Here is an 11,236-nt window from a genome sequence, read left to right as displayed (position 1 = left end):
AGAATAACAATGTGAGGACAGAGAAACGTGGGGACTCACTCTGGGAAGCGTAGAGCCCCTCTGCAGCTCTGTCTTCGTGCCCGTCGTATTCCCTGCTAGACAGCTGCCTGTTGGCCGTCTCTAGGCGATCTGCACAGAGAAGACATGGTCACAAAGAAGTGCATGTAGATCGAAGTCACCATCCCAGCAAGAAACGTCATGGGTGCCAGGAGCCCCAAACTGGATCCCTCTTGGGGAGAGACAATAGGTTCCAAAATACCCAAAGAAAAAGTCTTCAGATGCCACATTGTGTGGCTGCATGCAATCTGGTGTCAGCAGAGGGAGGCAGCTGAGCGAGCATAGGTTCTGAGAACTGCATCGCCCCCTGCAAGGCCCGCGAACCTCTGTTTGGAAGTCCTCGAAAAGGGGCTAAGTGTCCTTGGCCTCAGACCCAGCCCTAGTCTACCCCCGACCGCCAACCCTACGGTTAGCCCGTGCTGCCAAGTGTAGCTGGGAAGCAAAAAATAGAAAAACAACAAACTAAAAATCAAAATTAAAAAAAAAAAAGTCAAAATGACCAAATGGATGAAGATTCTACCTAGTGAGTTCTACGTTTGCTCAAACCACTTGGTAAATCTTCATTTATTCAATTCAGTAATTCGGTTTAGTAAGTCTTTATTGAATGTCCGTGATTCCCAAGACAAAAGGATTTGTGGTAATGGGCAAGGCAGGCTCTAGCTACTAGAGACCACCAGGACATTATTTTCACCGACAAGGCAACTGAAAAGTGGCTTAGCTCACTAAAAACAAGTAAAATGTTACGGGTTAAGTCATTCTGTGTTGGAGAGTGCCAACATTCTACAGCAGTTGGCTTCCAGCTTTCGGGGAGTTTATATATATCTACTCTTTTCACAACTGGGGGCTTTTTCTTTTTCCTCCAAGAGGATGCTGTCTGGGTCTGTCTTCTATACTGTATCTAGCAAGTGTTGAGTGGTAGCTTTCTAAGAATGCTACCAAATGACAGCCTGATGTAGGAAGGGCTGGGCGTCCAACACTGGTCTTTTCAAACATTCTCCCTCACATAGTCACAAATCACTGCTAAGTACTTTTATTATTATTTTTTTAATTTTGAAGTTATGTTTTTATTTTTATTTTACGGAGTCAATTTGACACAGACCGTTCAGTACTTTTAAAGGAGGGAAGGAGGGGCACCTGGCTGGCTCAGTCGTTAAGCGTCTGCCTTCGGCTCAGGTCATGATCCCAGGGTCCTGGGATCGAGCCCCGCATCGGGCTCCCCGCTCGGCGGGAGGCCTGCTTCTTCTCCCACTTCCCCTGCTTGTGTTCCCTCTCTCACTGTGTCTCTCTCTGTCAAATACATAAAATCTTAAAATAAAATAAAATTAAAATTAAAATAAAGGAGGGAAGGAGCTGCACACACACTCCCTCCCTTTCATGGACTCGTGCATAGAGGCTGCCACTTCTCGGGCCCAGGGCAGCCACCCACAACCTACACAGGAGAAAAGAACAATCCTGCTCTTTGAGCACCCCTGCCCCAGGTGGTTGGACTTCCCGAGATTACTGGACACAGTGTGGCCCGGAAGGCAGGCCGCCAGCTCCATGGGAGTCTAGGGCAGGGAGCATGCAGATGGGGCTGGACGTGCCTCGGAGGTCTCTGTTGAAATCGTGAAGCCTTCGGATCTCGCCTTCCAGTTTGTTTCTCATTGCCTTGTCCAGTGATTCCCGCTTGGTCGTGGACTTGACCAGGCTCTCATAGGCTTCTGAAATTCTCTGAAGTTCTTTTTCAAACTGCAAGAAAGAAGCGGCATGAAAGTGGGATTCCTGCCATGCCCACTGGTGCCTCCGTTAGACTGAATTCTCTGACACGTGTGAAGGCGGTGTCTTCCTTCTGCATCTCCGGCTGCACCGTCTACAGATGCTGCCATCGATCCCACGCACCCTCTTCCCTCCAAGGGCCACACTAGGATCCTGTAAACAGCAGCCTCTCAAGTCTGCCTGCACCGCCCGATGCCACCTTGCGGAAACCTCTCTGCACAATTACCAGGAAGGGGTGAATTTAAACATAACTTCAACCTCTTCTATTTTGTATGGCAATTTATAACTATTATTATTCTTCTCACTTTAGAAAAGGGAAAAAGATATACTGTACAGAAAAACTCAAGGATCGCAGCTAGAACCCAAGTGCGGTTCTCTTCCAGAGGCCCTCCTACCCATCCCCCAAGGAACGTAAAACCCACACGAGGAGAGGCATCGTTACGCAGCATTTTTACCCCTTTGTCTATGAACTTGTCTACATAAGGACAAAAGACTTGTATCTAATTATAGACAAATGCACCACAGGAAACCTCTTTATATGAAGAAATTGAAAGATATGGGGTGAAGATCGGCCTTCCTTCGTTTTTCACTAAGTCAAGGGCTGTGCCTTTAATCTCTGGCATATTTAAATCGGTAACAAGTAGCTGTAACTGTTCTAGCAGGAGTCTCCTATAATAGTACGTTGTTTGATGTAGATCTCAACAACTCCCATTTTACTGCTGCATAGCATAAATGCAGGACAAAGGGGGATGGAACTTCGATGAATGGCTGCTCTGAGTTGGGATTGGAGGCCAAGTGGGGAGGGCTGGAGCACTAGCGCCCCTCACTGGGCACCAAGAGGCCTGCACCGTGTTTTCAGTCCGTCCGCAGGAGAGCTATGTCACCAGGAGCCAGGCACCCACTACCTGTACCCCAACCGCTCAGATCAGAAAGCCCCTGCTGAAACTATAAGTAATACATGTCCTGAGAGAGCAGATATCTATCGTACATTTTCTATGTGTCTGGGTGCCAAGGATACAGAAAGAAGTAAGATAATTTCTGGTCTTGGGGCGCTCACAGTCTAGCGTTGGCCTCCCCCCAGACACATGTGCTTTTCCAATGCATGTGATAAGGGGTGTGGTGGTTCTGGATATGCTCTCACAGCCAAGAGACAAAGTCACTTTGCAGGGGTAAGAACAGGCTTCTTTAAAAAAGATTTCAGAGAAAATGCTACTTAAAATAAGTCTCAAAGGATGAACAGGACTTTGCCAAGCAGAAAAGATCAAGGGGCTTTGCGTTCTAGTTGGAAGACGGGGCGGGAGCCACGGCACCGGGCCACGAAATCAAGTGCGTGTCTCTGACATGACAGGTGGTCCAGGGATGAGAGCAAGACGTGAGGGCGGGAGCTAGGCCCGAGGGAAGGACTTTCGGAGTGGGGCGGCGGGGGGGTCAAGACTCCACAGGTACAACAGAGGAGTCAGTGAGTAAGACAGGAAGCCGGGGGTGCCACAAACTTAAGGAGAGAGAATGTGGTCAACGCCCCAGGGGTTACAACGGAGCTGGGAAGACACGCCTAGAAAGAGGCCAGTGAAGAGGCTGGACAGTGTGGGGGCTTCTGCAAAGTGGCAGCCCACCAGAGTGGAGCTGAACATCAAGGCTCCCCTCGGTACCAGGTTATTTTCCCAAAGGCCTCCTAATACCAGAGCTGATCCTTTCCTGGTCCCCTCATTTCGACAGACCTGTTTCTTTCAAAGATATGAATTGTTGGTACTGTGGCAGCAGAGAGAACAGCACATCCTGACTCCTGTTCATAGCCCTCCTGCAAATCATATTCCTTCCTTATAATTTTGTTTTCAAAAGAGAGGGCTCCAGAACATATCACGATTTCTATGCTAATTTCATCAATAAAAGGTGGCCTTTGTTTTCGGACAGATGGGCATGCCTCGGGGACAGGCCCCTTCCAGGCCAGGGGGCGTCACCTGGTGCTAGGGAAGCCCAGCAGAGGTGCTGAGACAGCCCCCAGGAGACTGGTGCTCCTGCCTCAAGCCCAGGACGACCCGGGAGCCTTCCTCAAGGACACCAAACACGGGAACTTTCCTCAAGCTGATTTCACAGTACTTTCATCTGGCTGGAATTCTGTCCTGCGTACGTATTTTACATCTCTGATCCGATCTGTCAACTCCGTGAACGCAGGAACAGCCCTTATAGCCCTAAAACTGCGCCCCGCCCCCGACACAAATACAGGCTGATGAATGAATCTTTAACCGTGTAACTCCTAAAGACAGACTCAGGCACTGATCAACTGCACCTGATCATGGCTTCTTTCCTTCGCTGGAAGAACTTCCCTCTGCACACTTTATAAAAGGAAACTGCAGGATCCCTGGGGCAGCATGGTTTACTATCTTAAATCCTAAAACAATCGGGAACCGGGATATGGTTACGTGCTGGTAGCTACCCAGTGAGAAAGGGCAAGGGTCTCCGTTCAGGACAAGGTACTTCCTGTGGGAAATGGCAGTTTCCTGTCGTCAGGATGGAGACCTTCGTCCCCTTCAGTGTGTTAGGGAGGACAGAGCTATGACTAAATGGAGCAAGTCCAAGGGATGCAGATTTTGATTCAAAAGAAGAGAGAATTTCCGAGCTATGTTTTCCAGAAGTAGGCCCAGTAGGAGGGAGCTTCTCTCCTCTGGAAGCATTCAAGTAAAAAATGAATGATCTCCTTTCAGGGTCATGAGAACTTGGCCTAGACTCATTTTCAGAATTTTCAGTCTAACGCTCTATGATTTGATTGCACACTCCTTCAGAATGAGAACCACTTATCCCCCATGTCCAGAACACCAATCCCCCTGATGTTTGTTAAAGATGAGGGGCAGGCTGGCCAGGCTGGCTTTGAGATGAAAACACCCCGGCCAGTTCAGAGTCCCAGTAGGATCCTATGAAGACAGCACTGGGTCTGCCTCCACAGCTCCCACCTTCCCTTCCAGCCTATGTCAGGCCAAGCTGCACAGCCCCTGTGATCCCAACAGACAAGCACTCCTTGTCCCGGAAACAGAACTAGGAGCAGAGAAAGAGAAAACCTCAGCCACTCCAAGCTCTAGATACTGGTGTCTTCCCTGAGCCCCTTCACGAGCACGGCCCAGAGACCCACAGGACCAAGACTGGCCTGCTGTCCCAGCCACAGAGGGCCCAGTCAGAGCCACCACTGTTACGCTGACAAAAGACCAGGGTCTTCACTCAGGCAAGCCTGGGGGAATCGTAAATACCTAGCTGTTTCCCTTCAAATGCCCACCTAGGCTCTGACAGCTTCTGAGGCCAACCCTTGCAACAGCCCACAGTCTGGTCCCGCTGCAAACTCTGTCCATTAATTAGCTTTCAGGGAAACCAGGAGGAAAGAGAAGCAAAACAAGTGGCCAAAAGGAAAAACTACAAACAACTACTCTTTCTGGGGGTCCTCAGCCATCATCCCAACACTAGCAGTGATAATCACCACCTTGTGCCTCTCTGGAAACAGGGTCTTCCTAACCAGGCTGCGCTCGGGCAGGCTCCACGTTTAGTCATTCTTTCCCGTTGTGTTCCTGGCACAGGATGCATAGGCTAAGGCCTGTCATTAAAAATTCATCTATTTCTGGTGTTGCCCTTACAATGAATCCTGCGAGGGCTCCCAACACTGCGAGGATCCTGGATTGGATGTTATTGCTGGCACATGGTGGCCCCATCTTTCGGCGCTGTATGTGTCTCCACCCAAAGCAGGGTCATCCTTGCTGAGAAGTGAGGTTGTCACCTCATCCAACAGTCCTCTCCCCAGACCTGCTGACAGACGGCCAAGCAGGGCTGCCCATGAGCAGGGAGGACTTGGGACAAGGCCCACCTCGGGGACACAAGCCTCGAAATGTTAAGTCACAGCCTTCAGGCAGCCGTTGTGTCTCTCGCTCCTAGTTGCTGACCACAGCTAGGGGACTAGTGATGAACACAGCAGTCTCCATCAAAATCTGCGTGTTCGAACTGACAATTCCAGTTGGACATATGACTGATTAATGACATGGAATAACCATAGAACCATTTATAATATTCAAGGGACTAAAGGAGTTTTGAGTTCCAGAAGGGTAACAGCTTTTGATTTTTCCTTTTTCAATCATCAAAATCCTTTTGGCCACTAAATTTAAGAATCATCCCCTGTGCCAGGAAGCTGAGTCACTGGGAGACTGATTTGGTTTTTCAAAACAGAAACGTGCACCGAAATCAAGAATGAGATGCTTGTGACAGGTCAGTAAAAAGTGTATGTTAATAAAACAAGTCAATGAAGAATAACAAGACCTCCCAATTTCTGTGCCTTCCACGTTACCATTCAAAGACATCCATGTGGAAAGACCCAGAACCAAACTGCCCTCAGGTGGGTCTGCATAACTCCTGAACCTGTCTGCCACAGGGCTTCATTAGGGAGAAGAAAGAACGACTTCTTTCCCAGGAGGGGCTGGGGAGCTCCTTCCCAATGTGCAGACTGCTTCTAGAAGGAAGCTGCCCCCAGAGGTGTCAGAGGCAAGCTTGGGCCTGAGCAGTGACTTACAGCCAAGGCCACGAGACAGCGAGCTTGTTTCCCAGCTTCGGGGGTCCGACCAGGGTGGGAGTGAGGCTGCAAACTTCAGGCAGCCCATTTCTCTCTGGCTCTCATTTTTTCCCTTCCAGGAAAGGCATCCAGAGCTCTCTGAGCCAAGTCTGGTCTTGACTCCAGGGAGCTCCAGACCGTTTCGGTGGAAGCTCTGCACGAACGTGCTGGGGCAGATTCTGCCTGTGAACATTTGCACCATCAAACCCACTGCTCCCAGCTGTGTACTTCCAGGAAATCAGAGACACTCACTACTCTGAAACACCGACCAGCAAAAAGACCACGCCTCACCTGAGAGAGGAACGCTATGCGGGCCAGCCAGCCAGGAGCATTAACTGTCACCTGGGACCAAATGGCAATGCTCCTGTAGTCAGGCGGGGTTTATATTCCTACCTTTTCTCTTTATAAAAGCCCCCGAGTGTCCAGGACAGAGCCAGGTACTTAGGCTCTTATAAGATCACTCCCACCACGCAGGCCTCCAGGTCTCCAGAAAGGAAACTCTAGGGCCCTGTGGCTCTCCTGCTCTCAAACAGCCTAGTGCCTCTGCCCCCCTCACCTCTTCTGTGCGACTGGAAGCATTTCAGGTGCTGACACGTGGGGCATCGTGAAATCACTGCCTATGACAGTTCATCTTGCTGGAAGTTCTCCCACTGACTGTGGCTCTCGGCATAAAGCCCTAAGCATGAAGGCTGCCGCACACTCGGATATTCCCGTGATGACAACATAGGCTGGAATCGAGCGGCATCTCCCCACCTGACAAACGCCAAACAGAAGGATGGACGGCAGGCAGTCGCTCGGACTCTACCTGCGGTCTTGAGGCCATGCTGCTTTCTGCAGAGACCAGCTAATGAAACCCACATGGCGATCACCTGGCTCCTGTCTGAGAACCCTGGATGTAAAGACAGACCTGTCTCTCTCAACCCATTCCTCTGTGTTCCTCTGGGTGTTCCCTCTTCCACACCGTCCACCCGGGGGGATACTACTGAACTCTGAGGCCATCCCCCTCCCCCCGTACCTGTACCTCCTGCAACCCGCCTGACATTCCACTGCAAGGATGAGCTCAGGGGACGCTCCCTCTTTTGGACTGTAAGCTTCTCCTATTTATTTGTCTCCCTAAAGCTTTGCACGGCACCTGGCATAAAAAGGGGTCACTGAGGGCCCGTGGGTCAGGGCATCCCCCCCTTGATGAGTGGGTAAAAAATTCTGACCCTCCCAGAGAACCTTCTTCTCCCTCTCCTTCCCTCGGGAAGTCACATACCTTGTGGAGCTTGTCGGCATTGTCATAGTAACCCTGAAGTTCCTGGTGAAGCACCCGGTTCTCCTCGGTTAGGATCTCCACCATCTGCTGGGCTCGCTCCACGATGGCGAAGGCATCAGGCCCAAGCTGCTGGCTGGGCGAGGCGGCCGGCGGGGGCTGCGGAGCCGCCAGGGTCACGGGCAGCGGAAGTGGCAAGGACACGGAGTGCAGCGGCCCGCTGACCGGGGGGTTCTGGGAGGACATGGGGCTGTGCTGCTGCATGGTCGACGGGAAAGGGAGCTGGCAGGGGCGGCTGCAAGGGAAGCGGAGACCAGGCATCAGACCCCAGGAAAGCAGTGGGAGGACAAAGTCCCAGCAAGAGCCGGCCTATCGCTGCCACAGGCCACCGCGCACGTCTGTGTCCAGGCCCTCACCCACAGATAGGTAATGTGTTCTCCCTCTGGATCAGCACTGTTGGGGTGGCTGGGGGGGGCGGTGCCAGGGCCCTGCTCTCACGAAGCTTACGTTCTCGGGGATGGACACAGGTGATCCATCCAACAAAACCAGGTAATGTGACAGCGAGGGACCAAGTGGCTAGTTCATTCTGAGAGGGGAAGGGGATGTGGGTGCCTGAGTTGAAGTCTGAATGACAGACAAGAAGGAGCCAGTGGCTGGGGCAAGGGGGTCAAGGAGGAGGCAGAGGAGCGTTCCAGGTAGGGGAATCGCCTAGTGTATGGGGCCTAAGTCAGGACTTAGCACAGGCAGACTTGTGGATATGAAGCACGGCCAGCAAAAGCGGAACAAGGTAAGACCAGAGAGAACGATGGGCAAGGGCCTTTGTAAGCCAAGGCCAACCCTGCCCTCGGGGTGTAGCCCTTGGCCTTGGAGGAGCTGCCCCACGGAGTGGTGCAGAGATGAGATGCACAGGGGCAGGAAGGGACGCAGGGCGCCCCACAGGGAGGCCGAGCTGTGGTCTCGGTGAGAACTGATGGGAGTCTCACGAGGCCGTAGCAGAAGGACAATTAGGGATGGATCTGGGATACATCCGGATAGATCATGGACAGCGAGAGAGAAGGGAAGGAAAATTTAGACATCACTCCTACATTTGGGGTTTCGCACAAATGGACAGGGGGTACCATCCAATGAAATGGGCAAGTCTTTAGGAAGAGACAAGTCTTTTGTTTTGATCTGCTGGGATGAGGAGGTCTGGGGATCTTAGCCACGCTATAAAGATGGTTCAAAGCCCGGGCTCTAGCTCCCCTATCTGAAACTGTGAGCTGCCATCTCGAGTTCCACTCCCCAACAATTCCCACCTCACTATTCTGTTACCTGTTCCATAAGAATCATCATATTTTCTCCCAGCCTACGCCAAGGGCTCCTACCAACAACTCTTGTAGGTATAAGCAGCAAAGACGGTCATGGTGGCTAGTTCTCCAACCACAGCTGCCTTTCTTCTGCAGACTTGGGACTTCTTGACCTCCCTAACCTTTTAGGTCTCAGTCTGGGAACTGGAGTGCGAAGAATTATCAGCACCCCTGAATCACCCACATTCTGTATCACAGGGCAGAGTCCTCTGGAGATCCAGCTAACTGGTACTTCCAGTCTTTGATGCTTACTTGTGTCGCCTCCCGTTCCTCGTGGCTAGCTGTAGCCAAAGCTCTCAGAGCTCCCCCTGCTTTGCCCAGGAGGCCGCCTGGCCTTCTATTTTCCTTTTAAATATACTTGCTGGAATATTCTGGGACCCTGTCGGCCTCTGTATCACTCATTTTGTAAGCATCTCTTGTAGCCAGGATTCCTCCTGGCAGCTCCATGTCGCACTCTAGAAGGAAATTTGACAGGGGTCACTTTAGGCCTCCCTACATGGATATGCAGACATTCAAAGACGACCTCAGAAGCAATCCAGCAGATCCTAACAACGTGACCTCCCACAGGCCTTGCTATGGTAACGAACACCAGGTCTCTCAACCTCAGCTTGGAAGATATTTCCCAACTAGATTTCCTTATGCCTTCAATCAGAAAGCCCCTTCCATTTCCCATTCAAACAGCTAGGTTCTAAGTTCCCCGAGGCAAGGTGGAGAACCGTGGAGCTCAATTCGGTTCTTGATTCCTTAGTGGGCTCCCAGATCTGTTACTGAGCAAGTGCATTCCTACAGGCTGGCTAAATCCTACAGGGTATTTTTCATGGAAAAAGGTTGCCTTGGCAAGAGGCAAAACACCACACCTTACACGGCCTCCATTCAAAGGCAGATGTCCATTCCCAGCCCCAGATATTCCCTTCACACTTTATCCAAGGCAAAGGACAAATGTAGCATGTCTCCTTGGGGCCGAGGTGGGCACAGATGACCCTGCATCCCTACTGTCTGAAGCATGGGGCCTCCCTTTGGCCCAGGCAACTATGGGTTGGGGCTTCTATCTTTTAACATTCATTAAACTCTCGGATTTGGGACTCACTTATGGTCAACTGTGGGCTTATCTTCTCATCTTTTTCCGATCTAGAACAAAAAGGAAGTGTTTCCTGAATGCCAGCCTAAGTCATCCATGATGGGGACTAGTCACCCGAGTGGCAATGCAGGAAAAGGGTGTTTGCGAAGGTTAGGGGACAGAAAAGAACTACTTTTTCAAAATGGGAACTCTTCTACTAAAGAGAACACTGGCCTCATAAATAACTGAGTTACACACTGAATAAACAGCACAATGGATGATGTGCAGGTAGGACAGCAAACTTCTATTCCTTGGCTCCACTACTCTGCCAATGGGTTGGTGAGATCAAAGATCTGGACCAGGTAGATTTGGGCTTAGGATAAATGAGGGCAGCAAGAGTGTTGGGACAGAACAGGACAATTTCTCATGAGATCATACCAGAAACAACCTATCTTCAGCTTCCAAAGATAATGCTCTTGATTGGCCACATCCCAAGCAATGGGGATACAAAGAAAAGGGAAAAAGATGGGATGGGAACCAATATGCATTGAGAAACACCTGCAAGTAGAATTCTTTGCTATAATTATCTACTTGTGAGCCTGACTTCCTTCTGTGAAGTCACAGAGCTAGCTTATTTGATACCACGTGTCTTGACTTCCTGAGACTATGTACTACTTAGCTCAATGCTAAAGGACTTAAGGGGTTAATAATATGTATAAAGGCCAGCACAAAGTAAGCACTGGACAAATGTGAGCTATAATCACCATTACTGTTATCATCTGAATCCCACAGCCCCTAATGAAAAGCCTAGCACCGAGCATGGCATGCATAAGTCCAATACATTTTTTCTGTTACGGCTAACAATTATTGAGCACTTTTTGCATTCAGCATCTCATTTTAACCTTTATAATTGCCTTCTAAAATCGGTCTCATTATCAGCCCGTTTAGATGAGAAAAACAAAGCACAGGACGGTAACTTACAAAATAGAACAGAGAGAACAGGAACATAAAGGAGATCCACACCCAGGCTTTTTGATTCGAGAGTCCACAGGGTTCACTATTGCCCTATCCTGGTGAGAGCAGGGAGGGAAGGCAACCACTCTTTGGTCTTTTGCTCCTGGATTCCTGGGGCCCACTAAGGAGCAACTACACCACAGTAAGGTGTCCACAATTACACCCCAACACAA

General features: G+C 50.4%; 1 protein-coding gene across 8 annotated transcripts in view; it reads right to left on the bottom strand.

The window, feature by feature from the left end:
• The window catches only part of AMOTL1 (angiomotin like 1), a 125,149-nt gene that overhangs the window by 20,050 nt on the left and 93,863 nt on the right, over window positions 1–11,236 (bottom strand). For all 8 annotated transcript variants that reach the window (XM_081799040.1, XM_081799039.1, XM_081799042.1 and 5 more), the window contains 3 exons: window positions 7,650–7,941; window positions 1,641–1,785; window positions 40–129 (listed from right to left, as the gene is read on the bottom strand). In XM_081799040.1, coding sequence (XP_081655166.1) covers window positions 40–129; window positions 1,641–1,785; window positions 7,650–7,941 — 527 coding nt within the window. The remainder of the gene's footprint in view (window positions 1–39; window positions 130–1,640; window positions 1,786–7,649; window positions 7,942–11,236) is intronic.

Source organism: Leptonychotes weddellii, chromosome 11 (assembly GCF_054177405.1).
Source record: "Leptonychotes weddellii isolate Sample4059 chromosome 11, ASM5417740v2, whole genome shotgun sequence".
In the NCBI taxonomy this organism is placed as follows: domain Eukaryota; kingdom Metazoa; phylum Chordata; class Mammalia; order Carnivora; family Phocidae; genus Leptonychotes; species Leptonychotes weddellii.
The sequence above is the reverse complement of the archived record's forward strand: the minus strand, read 5'-3'. Positions and strand labels throughout refer to the sequence as shown.